The sequence below is a fragment of the Aptenodytes patagonicus genome, chromosome 4 (assembly GCF_965638725.1).
Source record: "Aptenodytes patagonicus chromosome 4, bAptPat1.pri.cur, whole genome shotgun sequence".
Taxonomy (NCBI): Eukaryota; Metazoa; Chordata; class Aves; order Sphenisciformes; family Spheniscidae; genus Aptenodytes; species Aptenodytes patagonicus.
This window is the reverse complement of record NC_134952.1, coordinates 58,907,080-58,926,865: the sequence shown is the minus strand read 5'-3', so window position 1 is coordinate 58,926,865 and position 19,786 is coordinate 58,907,080. Positions and strand designations below refer to the sequence as shown.

The window sequence follows — 19,786 nt, the reverse complement described above, 5'->3', positions numbered from 1 at the left end:
CTTCTACTTGTGTGATGTGGTTGTTTAATATGTATGTGTTTCCCTGGTGGTTTAATATATGTGTTTTATTGTCAGTTAAATGCTATAACAGAATAAAGTATACAGGACACTTTAATCTGTCTAATAATTAGCAAGTCATTTATTTCTTGCCTTAGAAAAAAAACGTTAGATAAGCTGTAAGTCAAAGCTTAAAAAACATCTGTCTTTATAGCAGGGAAATAAATTCGAAATTGTAACTTCTGATTGTTACATTGATTATTTTTTGTCTAGATAAGTTATGCTGCTATAAATACGTTGTCTAGACAATTTCTACAAGTTACTGAAGCAAAGTAGTCATTCTTATTGCATCACAGAAGCTAATAGATTAAATGTATGAATTCTCTCCAAAGCAAAAACAAGCGGTCCCGATTTTCCATGAGATCTTTCTGACCCTTTTCAAGGCAAGAGGGAGAGGGTCAAGTTCAAGATTCTTTTTGTATAACATATTCCTAGCCTGAAAAAAAATAACAACTTCTATATGAAAGTAATGTTTTCTCTCTCTCAGCACACTATCAAAAATGCATTTCTTCTTATATGAAGACTGAGACACATAGGTTAAAGTGTCCAGTTACCACTGAATTTGTGTGATTTTGTTGTCATCTTCCTCAGGCCTTTTAAAAAGGCCTTGCCAGAGAAGCAAGTCCCTGCATGCTGAAGCTGGTTTCTTGTTATAAACCTGTCTTAAAAACAAAAATGGATACCCATGAAACTTCATAGGTGATCTGAAGATTAGGTGTTGCATAGAATACTAAAGGGCAGGTGCATTCGTGCTTCTAAAGACAGATATGTTTAGTTAGAAGGGCCTAATGAAACTTCTGGAGTGAAAGTAAATAGAAATTAGGCAATAAGCTTCTTGAGATGTTTCTACTGTAGATCTTTTAGATTCTACATTTCCTTGTAAATATTCTCTGCAGAAAAGTGATTGAACAAGTGGAATGAAAATTGAAGATATTTTCCCTTTGCAGGGATGGAAGGGCTCCTTATGATTCCCAGAATGGCTTTTTTTCATGTTTGTTTTGTTAAGGCATCACCCTCCCTTCTGCATTCAGACTCAGAGCCTACTGAAATCATCAGGCGCCTCTTTGTTGCCTTTAAAGAGGAAGAGATTGAGCTTGTATTTTGAAGAGATTGAAAGGCTTAATCAGCAACAATCCTGCTGGTTGTAACTCTACCCAAGACTTGGTTAAGTCTTCATTATTTTATTCTGTAAAGTCTCTATTATTTTATTTAGTCCCTTTTATTATTGTAACATGTATGCATGTTTTCCTTCATCGACAGAAACTAGCCCAGCTGCTGTTGCCAGTACATTGCTCTTCACACGGCCCGAGAAGGACACTTGGGCTGCCAGCCGGGAGTTGTGTTACGCTGTTGTAATTCTGCCCCTGTCAGTGGCTTTGGTTAGTTTGCACTGAATGCCTCAGGTACAGCAGAGATGACCTAAATAGTCCCCCTTTCTAGCTAGGTATGAAAGAGGAAAAGGGGAAAATGAAAGATGGAGGCTCAGGAGCAGAATTTGAGTGTTCCCTTTCCTCTTCTGAAGTAGGTGTCAAGGAAAGCAGGCTATTTCTGAAACTCCAAATAGGTTCTCTTTTTTTTTAATCTTTCCTGAGACCGACGGTTGCAGTTACTGGAAATTTTATTTGGTTGGTTGATGTAGAAGTTGTTTGGCCCATCTGTGTGCCTTACTACACAGAGGTTTGGATGTTTCCAAGATGAGGAATTGTGGAGTCCTCAGCTTTACCTATGAAAATATGTCTGACTTCTGAGAGATGCTGGCAAGCAGGATCTCAGCTCTTCTCAATCATCTGGGAGATCTGTAAGGACAGGAAAGATGGGAGATGGTTAACCTGAATCCTGGATTGGTGCTGTCAGGCTCCAGAGTTTCCTTCAGGCATGTCAGTCTTGGCTGTGGTTATACTGTCTTTGTGGGCTGCACCTCTGAAAGAGCGCCCTTGTCCTTGCATGAGCTTGCATGGATTAGTTGTATCCATATCACTCAGGGCTACTGCATTATAACATAGAATTATCACTTTCCAGGGCTGTTTTTCAGCTCTGAGACAGTGTGTTATATTTCCTGGTATTCCGGTTCAGAGAATCTGAAATAGAGATAACTGAAATAGAGATGGTAATGAACTAATAAATGTGTGTTACAAGTCCAGGAGGTTTGTGTAAGGATATTGCCAGCTAGATGGTATTGGTGAATTTGGCAAGTCCAGTATCCATACTGCTTGCCTGGGGCAATGTTGTTTTGTTTTTCTCTAAACTGTACCTGAATCAGCTTTTGAAGAGGACTGACTGACTGCTTCAGGAGAGAATGTGTCCGTTGTGTGGGACGTCCAAAGACTTTTGTCCTGGAGTTTAAGAAATGGGACAAAACTGGCAGTTTGGGTAGTGTTAGTAAAAAGTACTGCAAATCACAAACAAAGGTTTTCCATTATCAAGTATTTCTTTGAACATTTTTCAACATCTAGGGCAATCTTTAGAGTTGGAGGGGGGTAGAATCTTTCAGAAGGATTCATGCTTTCTTTTTTATATTCAAGCCAACTGTTATGCATCTTTTTAAAAATACATATTTCTGTTTGCTAACAGCTTTTTTTATTTTCTGTTGAATCAAAAATAGAATAGGCTTGCTTTCTGCATTTTAATTTTATAATCCATTCAGCTGTATTGGGTGCACTGAATATATCTTGGTCAGTATAAATTAGCTGTGTTACAACAGCTAAATCTCTGCAATTGAGTTTTCATTTTCAAGTGCTCACTCTCAGCTGGCTATTTTATATATATATATAATTTCTAAGTGGAAAATGAAAAATACAGGTGTTTAGAATTTATTACTTGGAGAAATATGAGTGTTTACTCTTGCTTTCATTCTCAGTAAAATTTATTCTGAAACCAGCTATTAAATACCTGTTTGTGTAGGCTTATTTTCAAATCTTTGCATGTAAGTCCTTTAAGTTACTGCTGTATTTCTGTACTGATGGAATGGAAAGTGCTCCTTTTTGGCCAGGTCTGCGTGTAAAGAATTTTATCTTGATCTTGTTAGAGCAGTAAGTTCTGCACTTTTTTCTTTTTTTTACATAGCATGTGTTTGCACAAAGTTGTGCTTTTTGTGTTTTGTACTTCCATTCAGTTTATGCTAATACTGTAACCATTAACTAGGCACTGTTTTGTTGATATGGGAGGCTTTAGGGTGCCTGTCTTTCCCTTGGTGTTAAAGTGCCATTTCATTTATCTGGAAACCTTTATTTTTAGTCAGCTATTTCTTATATTAATCTTGTGTGCTGGGTCTGCTTTGTGGCATATGGAAAGTGGTGTTTAAAAAGCTCTAGACTGATCACCTCGACTATGGTGTGCTTTCAGAGTGGTGAACTCTTGACTGAAAACATACAGCAAAACAGACTGCTGTCCCTGAGAGGTTTGTGTAGCATGTGTCTACAAGTGAAAAACTAATAATAATCTTGTGGCAATGGATAAGTACTACAAAATTTGGTTGATATTTCTCCTCCAGCTTCTGAAGTATCTCTTTTTCTTCTGACTCTTTCAGAGTATGATATTAACATTTATACCCTGGTAACATTTGTCACAGCAGTCTTTTTTTATACTCTGGTACAGTATGTTACTCCTCCTTCCCTCCCAACTTGCCCTTTAATTACAACCTGTCACAAGAATGTCTGTGAAAGTGAATAATGTGTACATAGCAACCCTGATGGCTAGCCCGAAGGGTACTGGGAATGATGCTGCTCAAGCTGTTGTGTTATTAGTCTGTTTGCTGTAGACAGTCTAAAAATGTGACATGTCTGGTGTAATACATTCAGCACACTTGAAAGCTGTGATTTTACTGCTTGGAACAGGGTAGTAGAAACATTTTCATAAATGCTCCAATGTGCGGATTTTTAAGGTTCTTGATGGTACTTAAAGGAGCAGTCTTGTTACGCTGTTTGTATTGAGAGCAACACCAATACAGGGTAAAACGTTTAATATTTGCCCAAATTTTGATACGAATTTGCTGTGATCTTGTCTGTCTTTGAAAGCCTGGCTTCTTGTATCTGCATGAAAGAGTCTTAGCTGACTGCTTTCAAATGCAAATTACAATTTTCTAGCTCAGTTATACTCACCAGGAAGGGTGTTTTATGTGGAAGTGATTGATGCATTACTTAATAGAGGGACAGTGTTTCCAAAGTCTTCACCAAAGTCATTAAAGAAGTTGCTCACATATTCATCCTTTCATATATAATATTTGCTGTGAAAGTAGCAAGAGGAAGTTCAATTTAAACGCTAGATGCAGCCAGTAAAAACACAGTAACTGAATGTCCTGGTTTCGGCAGGGATAGAGTTAATTTCCTTTCTAGTAGCTGGTACAGTGTTTTGGATTTAGGATGAGAACAAAGTTGATAACGCACCAATGTTTTAGTTGTTGCTAGGTAATGCTTACACTAGCCAAGGACTTTTCAGCTTCCCATGTTCTACCGACTGAGAAGGCTGGAGGTGCACAAGAAGCTGGGAGGGGGCACAGCCAAACTGGCCAAAGGGACATTCCATACCATGTGACGTCCTGCTCAGTACATAAACTGGGGAAAGCTGGCCGGGGGGGCCGCTGCTCGGGGACTGGCTGGGTATCAGTCGGCGGGTGGTGAGCAATTGCTTTGTGTATTATTATTATTATTATCATATTATTATTATTATCATTTTATTTCAATTATTAAACTTTTTATCTCAACCCATGAGTTTTTCTCACTTGTGCTCTTCCAATTCTCTCCCCCATCCCACCGGGTGGGGGGGAGTGAGCGAGCGGCTGCGTGGTGCTTAGTTGCCGACTGAGATTAAACCACGACACTGAACTTTCTTGGGAAGTACATTTTGAGGAAAGGCCACTTGAGGCAGAAAGGAAAAAGCTTAAAGTCTTGTAGCATCCCTTTAATCCTCTACCTCAGATAAGCATAACTCCGTTTCCCCAAGTACTGGTGTTGTCTAAATGAAAACAGAAGCATTACAGAGGACTGTGATCCATTGGTAGTATGGGGAAACAGATATATCTCAGAAGTAATGTCAACACAAGTATTTGATAAATTTGAGAAAGTATAATCACCTTATAAATGACAGAGGTTCATTTCTATTTAAAATCAACCTGTATAATGGAAATTTAATTGTGCACTACTTTTGTATGTTTCAGTAAATCTCTCCTTAAAACGTAGGTGGTTTACAGGTTACTAAGGATGATGTAACCCATTTGCTTATCTCCTCACCATGTTATCTTCTGTCTTAAGAGCACCTCTGTAAATTAGGTTATTTAGTGAACTACAAATTACGTATTCAGGTGCCTGTTATTAATGTTTTAGTTGACACTTTATGGTAACATTTATAAAGGAAATAGAGCCTATGTGTGAAGTCCAAGGTGGCAGTTTCTGCTGTAGAAAGTCTGTGGCATTAATTCAGAAGAGCACCTTGGGCTTTTTTTGACACATGAAATTTTGCTCTTTTTGGATCACTGATTTTTTTGAACTTTTTAGGAAACATTAAGTTTTTTATCTTTCTTAATTTCTTGGATTTAAGTTACTGATATTTGAACATAAATTAAGGTCACGTTGGGGAGGAAGTCTATGTAGGCATTTCAAATAGTCCTTCCTCTCATGCCCATCCATCAGTGTACATGCCAGAAATAACACTTTCATGTGTTTTGAAAACACCAGCTTCATGCTGTATATTTTGGCAGGGAAAGATACCAGGTGGTATTGGAACATTCAGAAACATGGTGAACAAGTTCCCGTTCTTGTCTGTGACTGACGGACTCCTCTGTCTGGGAGAAGAAGGCACAAATGTACTGAGGAACAGAACTATAAAAAGTCAAAGTTTTAATTAGGAAGACTGCAATGCTAGTAAGAGACTGCTTCTAAATCTACTGTTCACCAAAAGTTACTGTTTCTACTTTCAGTGACACAATGTGGGAAGGCAGAAGGTAAAACTAGGAATGTCTTTAATCGGATCAAATCCTATTACCCTATGAATTAAACCTTGACGACTCTTCTTTGCAGTGTGGAGACAGGTGTGTGTGCAAAGCTCTTGGAGGCTGATATTTGGAGTTCGATGGCAGCTCTCAGCTTATGGCAATGTATATGCCTCTGGGCCCCTGACTTGCAGCTAATTCCCACAGTAGTGAGGTACCAATAGTGGTACATTCCCTGCTCACTGGATTTTCTCTGGCTGGATGTTCAGATGCAATATTTTGAGCTGTATTTGCAGCCTTTCTCACCGAAACTATGTAGACAACCGCAGGCAGTTCTGTGACAACTTTAAAAAAAAAAAAAAAAAGGGCAGTTCGTCTTGTGTTATATCATCTTGTCGTGCTCTTGAGCTTTCTGCCTGTCATTTGCTAACAACCACAGATTCTGCAGTGCTTGCTTCGCAGAGGCCCTGCAAGAAGCAAGAGATGCCTCACCATAAGGTTATAAAAGAACCTTTTGTCATACGCAGTGAAGAAAATTTATTTCCAGCCATACCTTGGTTACTAGAGCAGTTCTCAAATACAGTGGGACACAGGCCTTAATGCTCAAACCCTAAACGCAAAGCATTTGTTTGCATATTTTCTTTTCAGATTGCATGGAATTGTAGTTATATTATGGCTAGGGCATCCAAAAACTTGGAGCAGAGTTTACAGTTTATTACCAGAAGTGTAAAATTATCAGTAGACAGGGGGTGGAACCTCTCTGCTGACACATAGGACATTGTACTCAGCAAATAACATACTGCTTTCTGTCAGTCTGAACTCTTGTTGCCAGTTTTCATTTCTGTCAGCTATGAGCAGCATTGGTGTCCAAGACAGAGCACTATCCATTAGTCACAGGTGGAGAGCACTGTGAGGTGACAGATATGTACATATGATGTAGAGATGTCTGGTAAGGAGTATTTCACTAGGAATATATGCTATTTTTGTAGCTCATGGTATGCACAGCTGAGCACTATTTTTGACAAAGAGAAATATCTTTGTCTCTGTTATACTATACACCACATCTTTATGGACTGTGATTATAGCAAGAGGTAGTTGGACTCTCCTAGTGATATCTCTGTGCATATTATACCACCTCTGCATCAGAGAGCCTCTCTAAAAGCATGGCATGAAAACTGGCATCCACATATGGTCTAACTTTACTATTAACTGTTTTGATTGTTTGATTGTGGGGATTTTTTCATTTGATCCTTTGAATCCTGTACTGACTGACCCAAACTAATGGGGGAAGAGATGATTGAACTTCTTTTGGTCTTCCTTATACAAGTACCTGAAACAAATGTAACAGCCAAAATGACCTGACTGATCCATTGTGACCAGTTGCTCCCTCCCTGGTTAAATCCATCCTGATTCACAGAGAAAGGAATGCAGTAGCTGTGTTCGACACGTAAGAGGACAGAAATAAATTCCTTGCATGTATAAAATATCTTTGGTGTGAAGCAAAAGCTCTGGCTATGGAAGGAGTTTAAAACTTTGCTACTATGAACTCTTACCTGTTAAAGAGATTATTTCAGGACTTGTACTTGACCAGGTAATCATGTCGTACATCTTGTTCTGCCTTAGTATCTGTTATACTATCACAGGTAATTAGAAGGAATGTAAATGTAAAAAGAAATCCCAGGTACTAAGTTTGGATTGGGTGCCTACTGCTGTTCCTGAGTTGGTAATTCAGTTGTTTGTGCAAAGTTAGTTATTTGGACATCATGCTTGCACAGCGTTCTGGAGTAGTATGACAAATCATTTTAAAGAGTCAAAAAGGGAATTACAAATGTTTTACATAGCCCATTTGGAAGCACTCGGTGATTTTACAAATGGTACTAATTTGTCAACCAAGTATAAAGCAACAATCTCAAAGACTGGGATGGCAGGGCAGTCTTTCTCATAGCTATTGGAAATAAATAAAATATAGTAAATATAGAAATATATTTAGTATATATAATTATATATATAATAAATATATATTATATTATATAAATATATATTAAATAGAATAATAAATATAAAGTAAAACTATAATAGATAGTTTCTCTCTGATTAATCCATTTTGGTGGCTTGCTTTTTAATGTATTGCAGTCAGTATGTAAAAGGCAAGTTTGACTTGTGATACGCAAAATATTGTTCCTTTGTTTTTGGATTTTTATATTTTGATACATGATTTTTGTTACTTTGATTTTTTTATCATTATTATTATTTTGATATACAAAATATTGTTCCTTCATCAGTGTAGCAACTTTTCATGAAGTTGCTACATGGAAACTGGCAACTGCTGTGCTTGGTGTATGGAATGAATTAATTGAGGGGAGAGGCTTTCAGGGACTCGGGGGGGGGGGGGGGGGAGGGGGAGGTGCTTGCACTAAGTAACCTGCCTATGGGCAGATGGGGGGGGGGGGGGGGGGGGAGAGTACAGCTGCTAGACCCCAAATTCATATCTGACATCTGTGAAATCAAGTCATGTTGCACAAGTTTGATAGGTAAGCAAATCAAACTGTGATGCTTGTACACTTGGGAACCTACAGAAAACAGCTGGGAGTTAGATTAATGCAGAGAAAAATACCTGTTACTTCATGCTTTGAGAGGGGTTCCAGTGATTACTCTGAGATTAAATAATCCTGTTAGAATGAGGTAAAATCCTGCCTAAGCAGAGATAAATAAAGTTCGGGGTTATCAGTGTGACACTTTCATGACCACCAAATTCATCCCAGCTGTTTCAACAGACAGGCATGGGTTCCTGTGTTGGACTAGTTGGTGCAAAGAAAGCATGTCTAGGGTCTGATAATTTTTTCGTTTGTTTAACTTGCCTTACTTAACACAAAGTTATTTTGATTTAAGGACTATAATATGCAGTGTGCTAATGATATATCTGTTTCAGTTTGCAGCTCATCTAGTGAAAAACAAGTACCCAAGGGTCTGCATCCTAGATGGAGGAATCAACAAGATCAAGCCAACTGGTCTCCTCACTGTTCCTTCTCCACAAATTTAAGTGACCGTAAACATTCAGGACAATCTGTCTGAATAGGGAAGTCTTACCGTACAACATGGATATCCCAAACCCAAAGGGCATTATGGCATCTTCACTATACAAGCTATCCTGATAATCAGTGTCTTATCCTGCAGATCTAGAGCACAGGAGCTTTGTGTTTATTCTTTGATTCAGAGCTTCAGTTGGAACAGATGAAAACTGTGAAGCTTCAAGCTTTCCAAGAAACCTCTTTCAGCGCTGATGTAATGCACAACTGGTTGAGCAAGTCTGAGCACAAAAAGAGTAACTCAGCTGGCATTGGTATCTTATAAATATTTCTGCAGAACAAAACAAACTGGCACTTGATGGTTCTAAGATGCACTTAAATAGATTATTTTTCGAAAGTATTTTACTGTGAATATTGAAAGTAACAAGCTGAAACTGTACCCTGCATGTATCCTGTGAAAAAGTGTGTTCTCTAATAAAGAGTAATTGCTGTATCTTGTGACTTACTTTCTTTTTGAGAAAGCATTTTTTCATCTGCATTGAAAATAAAGATGTCCCCCAGATTGGAAGTCACTGTAAGAGCTGCTGCTGAGTCAATCCAAACTATCATATCCTGCAGAAGTGAAGAAGGCCTACTCCTCTGTGGAGAATTTAATGTTCTATTTCCGTAAATACAGCAAACACAACAATTTCTGAAACAATTACATTTACCAGAAAGGTAGGCTTTTGACAATACTAGGTCTTAAAACTATAGATCAGTTATTCCGCAAATAATAGTGCTTTTCCATTTTAGAAGCTCATGCCTTAAAAAGAAACAATGCAATTTTAATTTTCATATGAGAACATTCTAGAGTAATCACTTTTGTATGAATTGGAGGTGCAAAGTTCTCCTTGGTTCTCTTTCAGCTAGTGGTGTCAAATATTTTTTTTTAAGTCCTGTTTTTAAACATGAACTTTAAAACTGACAGATCAAAACAGCAGACCGGTTTCTAAACTAAACTGGATGCAAGTGCTGTAGATGAGTGAAAGCAGGCTTCCACAAAGGGCATAAGGTGACTGTGCACTAGAGATGTGGAAATTACTTTGCAACAAGAAGCCAAAAGTATTGAAAGCACCAACAGAAACAGGAATTGGCATCTCTGTTGCCGAGAAGCTAAAAATAAATTTGATTCAGACAAGTACCACCTTTCAGGAGATGTGGGAAAAAAAAAAAACACCACCCTAATTTCTCCCCTTCAAAATCCCAGGTTAGCTTTGCTAGCATGTCGGGTCCATTATTCTAAAAATAATGGGAGCGGGGGGAGGAAAGGCTAGGAAAAGAAAAGAAACTGTCTTCAAGAATGCTACTTGGAAATAGTACCTTTAATCCAGGAAAACCAGTTGTGATAATGTAAGACTGACAGTATGGCTCTGAAATTAAATGGAAATTTGGAAGAATTTATTTTAGAAGACAAGAAACTTTTAGATTTCTCCTACATTTTTGAAGTCTAGAAAACATTGGTGTGACATGAGGCTTAGCAATCACTGAAGTGTGGGGATTAAAATGTATTTTGTAAAATGAACAAAATGACACCAAAGATCTGCTCACCTGGTTACAGTCACATATTAGCTTGCATTGTGAATTTGACACTATGCTCTTTATTAGAGCATTGTCTGGGACACAGCAGTTTACACGATACAAGCTCACTGTTAGGGTAATGAGGATTTTCTCTGGAAGATATGGGTATCATACGCCTTAGTTGAGGATTTTGTATCATGAATAGTTTTTAGTTTGGCCAACGGAACATTGCAGCAGCTGACTTAATTTCATTTTTCTTCTGTCACAAGAGATTTCCAAAACTGAGACAGTTGTGAGAGGGGAGAGGGGGTCAGTGAGAAGGCTGTGAACCGTCTCTATAAATCACAGGCAAAATGTTCACTTGTTCTGTGGGGTTTTTTAGTGGTGGTGGTGGGGTTTGGTTTTTGTTGTTGTGGGAGGTTTTTGTTTTGGGAGGTTTTCACCCTGTTTTTTGCACTCCCTTTTCAAGTGTTTGCCTTTCATAAGTGGATGTTGGGCTATACCTAATACAGCAGTTCAGGTGATACTATATATTTAATCCCAGCTTGATACTTCCTTCTCCTTTATACAGGTACTCAGAAAAGGCCTGTAAGCACAAAGAATAGAATGCCTTTGAGAAAATAGGATTTAACATGTACCAGCTACTTGTGACTTGGGTAGGAAGTATTCTGTATCTCATACAGGTATTTTCATTCTTAGAGAAGCCAAGTTATCTTTTGAGTGAAAAATACCTAATACTTAACGGATTCAACAAATCCTTTTTGACAGATACAACTGGTTTTAGTGTTTATGTGTTGAATATCTGTAGATTTCGGCTATAATGCAGTTCAGTCTTCGCTTTCAATTTAGCTGAGTAAGATTCAAAGCCGACGTATTCCGTTTGTGTATGGATATATTTTTGACAGAAGACTTAAAAGCTGCCATTAAGTAGAAGTTTACATTATAAAGTAATGTTTACACGTATTTTCTGGGAGATGTTGTGAGAGAGGATGTGTGTAAAAGCAGGAAATGTCAAGAACTGCTAAACAGTATTGAATTTTTTCCCCATGTAAATAGAACTACCTTTTGTGGTAATTTCTCATTAAAGAATTTTATATAGTTCTTGCAGTGTTTGCCCAGTTTAAGAGCATCAAAATGTATTTGCTCTGTTACCCCACCAATTTTAGCACTGCTTTGGTGGAGCAAGCAGTTGTCAGGTTCGTACAGCTGTTGAAAGATTTCTGGAGGCCAGGTTTTCCAAACGTACATTTCTAGCACCATGGTTTGTCCAGCTGTACCATCGTCATTCTCTGTTTTAGACTGCAGCTGGATACCATAAAGATCTAGTAGGAAAAAAAAAAATTATTAATCTTCCAAGCTGATGTCTTCTACTGCTAGCAGAAAAATGTCCCAACTAAATATTTCCCACTGTTTGGCCTGGAAAAGGCAGCCTCTCCCAGTCTTTTTCCTACCATTTTAAAAACATCCTGAATCTGCCCCAGCCACCTGTGCCTATAGCTTCCTGCTGGGACAGCCAGATTTCCCTGCTGTTACCCAGGTGGGCATCTAAGGAGAACAGAGCAAAGGAGTTAACCCTTTTTTGGTAGTCTCAGACCTATTGATCATTGGAGACTATGAAACAATTGCTGTTAAACTATAGAGCGTCTTTCTTTAGACCAGACGTAGTCCTTTGAGATTTTTATTGCGCTTTGTGTCTAGGTTTTTTGTTTGTTCGTTGGGTTGTTTTTTACAAGTAGATATTTTTCCTATTTGGCCCACTTTTTTGAGCAAAGACTAAAACTATTTGTCCTTATCCCAGGAACCTCCCTTCCTGGACCCATCTTGTCTCCCTTTGTCATCCTGGTTTCTCTAAGTCTAGGTCACCCGCAGCCATGGTACCTTCCCAGTTCAGGATGGGAACAACTCACCTTACGTAGCAGAAAGTTTTTGTGGTGTTTACTTCACTTTAGCTTTCATTAATCTGGTTCACTTCAGGTACTTCTGGTTTGTTATTTTTTTTAATTTAGCATGAGTTTTCCCTTTAGGTTTATGTTCTCCCCACTGGTAGTCTAGGGTATTTGGTAGACAGTCTTTCTGATATTTCTGAAGTAGAAACAGTCACCATAGCAGCTCGGCAGAAACAGGTGTGTATTCTTTTACTTAGGTGATTTATTTTTCTGATCTCCTGAATAATCTCTAGAAGTGTGAAGGGCTAAATAATTTGTCAGAGCGGGTAAGGGGTTAAATTTCAATACCATCCTTTCCTTGTTTCTTTTTCTAGGCTTTAATCTATCCTTAGGCTAACTGACAAGACCACTACACTTCAATTTGTTGCCATCCCTCTGTGCCTTTGTGTAGACATAATCTGCGTAGGTATAATACAGTGGTGCAATGTTACTTCTGTGACCTCTGGATATCAGCATCTAGACTTCACTTGCTATTCTAGCCAGCTAAGGAAGATGCTTAATGGAGTATCTCTTAGCTGGACTTTGGAGCTGCATCACACACAACTCGACAAAACAAAAAAAAAAAAAACAAAATCATATGAGCTCTTCAGCAGCTGCATCACTCATGTTGTTATTCAGAGAGGTAGTGTGAGAGCCTGTTGGTTTTGTGGCCTGAGACATACTCGCTGTTCCTATTTGCAGGACGTGACTGTTGTCCAGAATATCCATTCCGGAGTTTTAATTTACATTTTTAGTTTGGGTAGCTTATTAAGCTTCTTCAGTTAAGATAAAAACCAGCTATATCTTTATTTAGCTTTCATGGTGTTCAGATTGAGTTACTAGGAGGTCTGCGAATTGTGTGGGAATGAGTGTGGCCTTTTAATCTCCCATTTCCAGTTATCTTTTTGGTGATGAGTCAGACTGGCCTCTCCCACTGTTATGTTAGAAACTTAACTACTGTCATCAGTCTTATCTTGCTATTTTTAATTCCTTCTCCTGGGCCCAACTTGCGAACATTGCTTGAAAGAATTATTATCCCTCCCAAAAGAGTGTTTCTTTCCAGGGCAAGTAGTGAAACTTGATCTGTGCTGACTGAGCTAACATCAGATTTGTATATTTGACTAGCAAAACTACAGATTTTTCTTTTTCTTTGAATCCCAAGCTATAATGCTAGTACTGTCATTCTTTTAGATTTCCAGCCTTAGTAGAGACCTGATGCTAGAAACTGCATTCTGTTTCAGAAATAGTGTTTCATTTGCCTTTCAAGTAACCATGAGGCTTGAAGTTTGAACACCAAAATACCTGTTGGACAACAGTTTGTGTTCTGTGACAACAGAGTCTGTATTCTATCAGTTTAGGTTGACAAATTCATCTCATACTAGCATAAGCATGTGGTTGAACATAATTCAGTGTTGCAGTGTGGCTGTCTTATCATACCAGCATTTAATAAAGCAGTGTTAAGCAGAGTTTAAAGAAACTGGTCCAAAAAATAGGATCAGTGAAGTATTATTACCACTGAATCAATTTGTAAGTATTTCTTGGAAAGCTTTTTCCCAAAGTATGTTTAACCATAATGTAAATCCATGTTCAGATTAACCTCTAGTAGTGGTCTTGCACATGACAGTAGTGACCCCAGTGCATGCACTGTTGTAATCCACATATTTTACTTCCCCAGTGATAGGTACTTATGTGCTTTAGGAGCTATATGCACAGACACCAAATGAGTTTCCAGACACAGTAATCTGTGTGAAAGAACAGATACAGTAGGGCGACTCAGAGATCAATGTGGCAATCATTATATTCAATGGGAACAATCCAGAGAAAAGTTGTAGATCACTGTTTTAATTAATATTTCCTAACTGAAGCAGTATTAAATTTGTCTCTTCTTTGTCCATCTAGGGTTATCTGTCATTACGTCATTTTAGAGAGTCATAGCATCTGATGGTATCAGCTCTTACCAGCTGAGCTGGCCAAAGGAGTAAAAGTCCTGTGAGTACAGAACAAGTACATGGAATAACTGTGGGGTTTTAAGAGATCCAGTAACTATGGCAGTAGCTTGAGTTATTGGGCTATTATTGCCTGCCTTGCTACAAACTTTTGATATGCCTTGCATAATCAGGGTGGCTCAGTTCCCCTCACGAAAATAAGGCTAATAACACTTCCTAATTTCACTCAGTGTAGAAAAAAGAAATATAGTGAGTACTGTGACCGCTTAAAAATTTGTGAGTATGAGGACCATGCAGATGCTAAAGACTAAATACTTATTTCCTGGGAACAAGCTGTTTCCTTGGGAAGCCAAAGATAGATGACAACATGAGTTCTCCATCACTAATTTTGTAAACAATCCTTTCACTAGTAAGTACTGTTAAGGAATGAATTTCAGCATTCCCACAAACAATTCACAGCATCTTTCAAGAATACAGTGATGAAGAAGCCTTCGTATTACAAAGCTTGCTATAAATTTTGGTTCGCTACATCCAGCAATCATGTTAATAGTGTATAATAAACAGTCTTGTGCAGTTAGGCCATAATAAAATATGATGTATTTTCAATGACTACAATACTTAGATTTTTCTTTGATGTTGATCAAGATTGACACCTTATGTAAAATTAACCAAATACCAGGCTTTACAATCCTAGAATACCAGAAATAAAATCATAGCCTCCCTTATAAAGCAGAGGTCAGAGCATAATAAAGTATTTTTATTTTTGATTTTCAGTTCTTTTTTCTCTTTTAGCAATTCAAGTGAGTTTGTGTTGTGTGCACGGAAGTTATGTGTAGAAGAGAAGTAGATCACTTGGCATAGCACTTTTTTGTCCTGCTATGGTTTGTTAAGGCATAAAAACTCTGCCTGCCTCAGCAGTAGTAAAACACCAAATTCTTTTCGCTAACAGTTTTCTCACAGCTTCTCAAAGGGGAAATACAGGCACTGAAGCCTGCATGAAGGGAATAGCAGGGGGGGTCTAATCTCGCTGACGTGTTTATATGCTCCACTAAAATACTACAAGCTTAGGAAGTGTCAAGCCTTTTGGATGGATCTGTCTCTTCCTATCCAATCCACCTTTTCTCCACTTCAGGTCTCTATTAAAAGGACTCGATAAGGAACAAATCATTTGTGTTAACAGAGATAAATCTAGACCAGAATTTTGGAACTAAATGTCATGGAGTCAATTATGTGATATTTAGCCTTTGCTAGTAGTCATTGTTTTAGATAAATTAGCATGTGCAATCCTGCTATTACTCAGTTTTCCATAGTTTCAGGCTGTCAATGTTCTTATACTAATGGAATACATTCATCCTCTGGGTATTCCTGACATGTTCTAACAGCTGTTGAAAGACAGGTTTTTAGCCTTAATCTTTTCTCACTTGGCATTCTCACAGCAAGCTGACTCAAAACAAGTCAGAGCTGTACTTTTTTTCTTTTTTCAATCGCATCCATAGAGAGAACTTTTATCTTGTTTGGGAGCTCAGTGCGTAGTTCTGGCAGCAGTGAGCACAAGAGTAGCACAGTCTGTCTTCTGCTGTGTAATTATAATTAAAGTATTGTACAAACCTGGAGTTTCAGAAGCATACTTTTAGTGAGCACGCAACATTCAGCTTCCACAAAAGGGTTAACTTTCTTGCCATTACGTCAATTAATTTGATTTGCCTTGGTTCAGTTCCTACCCTAAATGCCATTTTTCTCAAACCCTTCAAAACTTGTTTGAGCTGCTATCTCCAATTTTAAATCTTTAATTCAAGTAAAGCTGTTTTTTCAAGCAGTGTTGTTTCCCAGCCTCACAGAAATAGGTGACATCATATGTAGGATGACGTCCTCAAGAGAGGAACTTTGTGGCTCTCGAGTATTGCATGTCCGCAGTGTAGGACCAGTTCAGTGCTGTCTGATGGCAGCTCTTCAGCAACTGGGACACTCCTACCCCAGATCTGGAAAGATGCCCCATTTACAATATGTATCTGGAAGAATGAACATGGAGAGTTTAGTTTAGCATATAACTATATGCTATATACATGTATAATATATGTATAACTGTAACACTAGTTAGCAAACAGCTTTCTTTAAACTGACAAGGCTGTTAAAAACTTCCAGCTCTTTTTGGAGGATCCTCTGAACCTAGCTAGAATAGCTCAAAGGAAGTGGAATGATGAAAATTCCTCCTTTGCAGTATTTGTGTAGACATGTAGTACAGGCACATACACATGAATCTGAGTGCTTTACTAAAATAGGTAAGTCGTCTTGCCGTTTCATGCAGAGAGAAATTTTGCAATTACTTTTGAAGGAGAAACCAGCAAAATGAGCAGTTGGAACCCAGTGCTGTTGCGATATATCTGAGTTCGGTTGATCTAAATAGTCTCACTGCTTTTGAAATGCTTTGTGCCTCTTGGTACTATATGTGCAAATATATGTTTGCCCCACATTTCTGCTTAAAGCCCCGTAGGTAAACCAGTATTTGCCCAGGCTTCTTTGCTCTCTTTCCTCCTGCCTGATAGTGCTTTTACTGTGTACTTTACAGGCCCTTCCCCCCCCCCCCCCCCCCCCCGGATTTCATTCAGCTTTTCACAGGCCCTTACCTTTTGCTCACCTTCTCTATCAGAGACATGTGATGGGTTTTCTTTCTCGGAAGAGTTTTTTAATGCACTCATGGTGTCTCCTGTTCCTGGAAACTGTTTGTTCCTTATTAGCAGATGCCCGAAGCCACTGACGTTAGGATCCTGGGCTTGTAATGAAATGAGATTGCTGCGGTGCGGAGGGGGAGGGAGGGAGGGAGGGAGGGAGAAGTGGAAAATTCCTCTCAGTGCCTCCCTTGGAAAGGCAGCCCGCTCATAATGAATCACTGAGAGAAGCCTTCATGATGATGAATGAGGACCAGTGGGGGTGGCAGGAGAGATTTGAAGGCAACAGGGTGGTGGTCTCTAATTACTCTTTCCTGACAAGGTAGAATAACTGACACCTAGGGCTGTGCTTCAAACTACTGCCTCTTGCTCACTACTCGTTACAGCAGCACCAGTGTCCCTCATTGACTGGGGCTGCTCTTGGCTTATCACATCCTGAGACGCTGGCATGAACTGTCATCTCCCATTATGGCAAAGACAAGGTAGCTGCCTTTTTTTTCCCCCCCCTGCCTTTTTTTTTTTTTTTGGTAAAGCAGTGGGGAAAAAACAGGCAGTGAAAAAAGTCAAGCAGCCCTACTACGTGTGCTGCACCTAAAAGTTGTGCAATAAACGGTCACAGTAGCAAGTAATCTAAACATATGGGTATTAGGAATGTATTATACTGAACTTGAAGATATCCTGTGTTTCTGGTCGTCATTTGGTGAATGCCAAAAGAAAAAAGGAACCTCAGCCTTCCTTCACTTTCCACTTTATTCAAGCTGCTTCTCATTTTGTCTCATCTCTTCTCTGTGATACCCCTCCATGTGAATCCAGATCTGGATGAATCCTCTTAAGCTTGCAGTAGGACAGACCTTGTGTGCTCAGCAAACTTGCTGAGAACTTGAAGTACTTAAGGCTGAATAAATACCGTACTCTGGCTGTGACAGACTGGTCACCATGATGCCGTGTTACAAAATGGAACTTTAGTGTTTTGGCAAATGGAAATTTTGTCAGTTACAGAGCCCTAAAAGTTTTTTGCCTTTGGGTCTTGTGCAAATACAAATAGGTATGCAAACTGAGTACTCCTCATTTTTAAATCTTACCCACATATATTTGTGTGTCCCCAAGGAGGCAGAGAGCTTGCCAAAGTGCAGAAGGAGAAGTGATTGTCCAGGAAAACTCACCACATCCCGTCTGCCGGCCTTGGAAAGCCAGGACCACCCTTTATCCCAGGGATGGATAGGTCTTCCTAGAAGCAGCATTGGGTATCTCTGGTCCCCTGCGAAAGTGGGGAGGGCAGGCCTGGCTCTCCTGGAGCCTTTCTGAAGCCAGCTTTCCATTGCAACTCCAACCTTTCTTCTCCAATTTCCATGACGAGTGGCCCCCAACCAGGCTTTTCATCCTCCAAGGTGACAGGATTAAATTTGCCATTGAGAAACCTTTAGCTGGTACATCTAGTGCAGCGCATGTATCTTTCTCTTTCTCTAGAAATAATGCATGCACATAGTCAAGGGGAAGTCCCTAAAAATGAGGTGAGGTCAGACTAAGAAAATGGGAAGACACATTAATCCTTTAGATTGCAGCCCTTTAACTGTTCGTTTGTTTTTAGTGTTTATAAGGAACTGATGACTGAACCCAGAATAAACGCAGGAACTGGAGCTTAAATCCATTGTTAAACCTGCTGTAAAAGGTAGGACTTTCTGGACTTTTCAGCACTATTGTTAACTTCAGTCAGGAGCTTAGAAAGATCGCTGCAGAACCACGATGGGGGGATGATAGAATGCTAAGCAGCTCTTATCTATGAATAATGCTGTTAGCGTGTACCCTCCCTGACCCTTTTCCACTAGCACATGGGACCCTAATTTCTTTCTATGACCTTCAACTACTACTATAGTTGAAGCAATAAAAGCATTTAATAGTTCTGAATTACAAATCACAAAAGAACATGCCCAGTAATTTTTCTCAGGTTTTGGCTTGGTGTTTTCAGGATTTTGCTTTTTTAGCACAGGCGAACAAAATTATGCTGTAGAAGCCCCTAAGCATTACATCCTACACAGTTTTCGAGGGTGGTTGGTCATCCATAGCAAGCAACTTAGATGAAAGTGCAACAGTGGATGGGTCACCAATTTGAATGGGAAGCTTGGGCAGGAGTGACTGGGAGTTTTGACTCGGAGTGAGGAAGTTCACGGTGTGTTTTAGTCTCTGTGTAAATTCACATCTAAAACTTGAGTCAAGCAGACTGTCCCAGGGATCAGAAAGTAATGATTCCCGGGCTCTCACACTGAGCTAGGCTTAAGACTACATTTGCTTGAGGTGCATGGAGGACTTCACCTTACTGTAAGTTTTTGCATAGCTGGCTGTCATTACTGATGTAATGGAGGGAGCAGATGAAAAGGACTGAATGCTTGCCCCAGCCTGTTGGTGGGCATAATTGTATGTTTACTCCGTTGTTCCGCTACATTAAGGGTTAGGGTACTCTCCGCTGTACACCTGTTCGCTTGCTGTAATGTTGTGTTGTCCTGTTGCAAAGCCTCACCTGTTCATGATGTATAACATCTTGATAGATTATTGGACTCTTGCAATTTTGCACAGAAACATATTAGACTTCTGTCTGTGCTACTAGGTATGAATCAGGTTAAGTAAAGGTTATTTCGTGCAACAGAAACTGCTTCTTGTAACACATAGCCAATTTTCAGAAGTCTTCAGT

General features: G+C 39.1%; 1 protein-coding gene and 1 long non-coding RNA gene across 3 annotated transcripts in view; one reads left to right on the top strand and one right to left on the bottom strand.

Annotated features, from left to right (window-relative positions):
- TBCK (TBC1 domain containing kinase) overlaps nt 1–9,499 on the top strand; it is a 116,584-nt gene extending 107,085 nt beyond the window's left edge. For both annotated transcript variants that reach the window (XM_076336856.1, XM_076336858.1), the window contains exon 26: nt 8,910–9,499. In XM_076336856.1, the coding sequence (XP_076192971.1) occupies nt 8,910–9,020 (111 nt within the window). In that variant the 3' untranslated portion in view covers nt 9,021–9,499. The remainder of the gene's footprint in view (nt 1–8,909) is intronic.
- Nucleotides 9,500–15,170: 5,671 nt separating this feature from the next.
- On the bottom strand, nt 15,171–17,216 carry LOC143160098 (uncharacterized). The gene is made up of 2 exons (XR_012995322.1): nt 17,059–17,216; nt 15,171–16,443 (listed from the first exon to the last, which is right to left on the bottom strand). It is a non-coding gene; the product is annotated as an uncharacterized LOC143160098 (long non-coding RNA).
- Nucleotides 17,217–19,786: the final 2,570 nt, after the last annotated feature.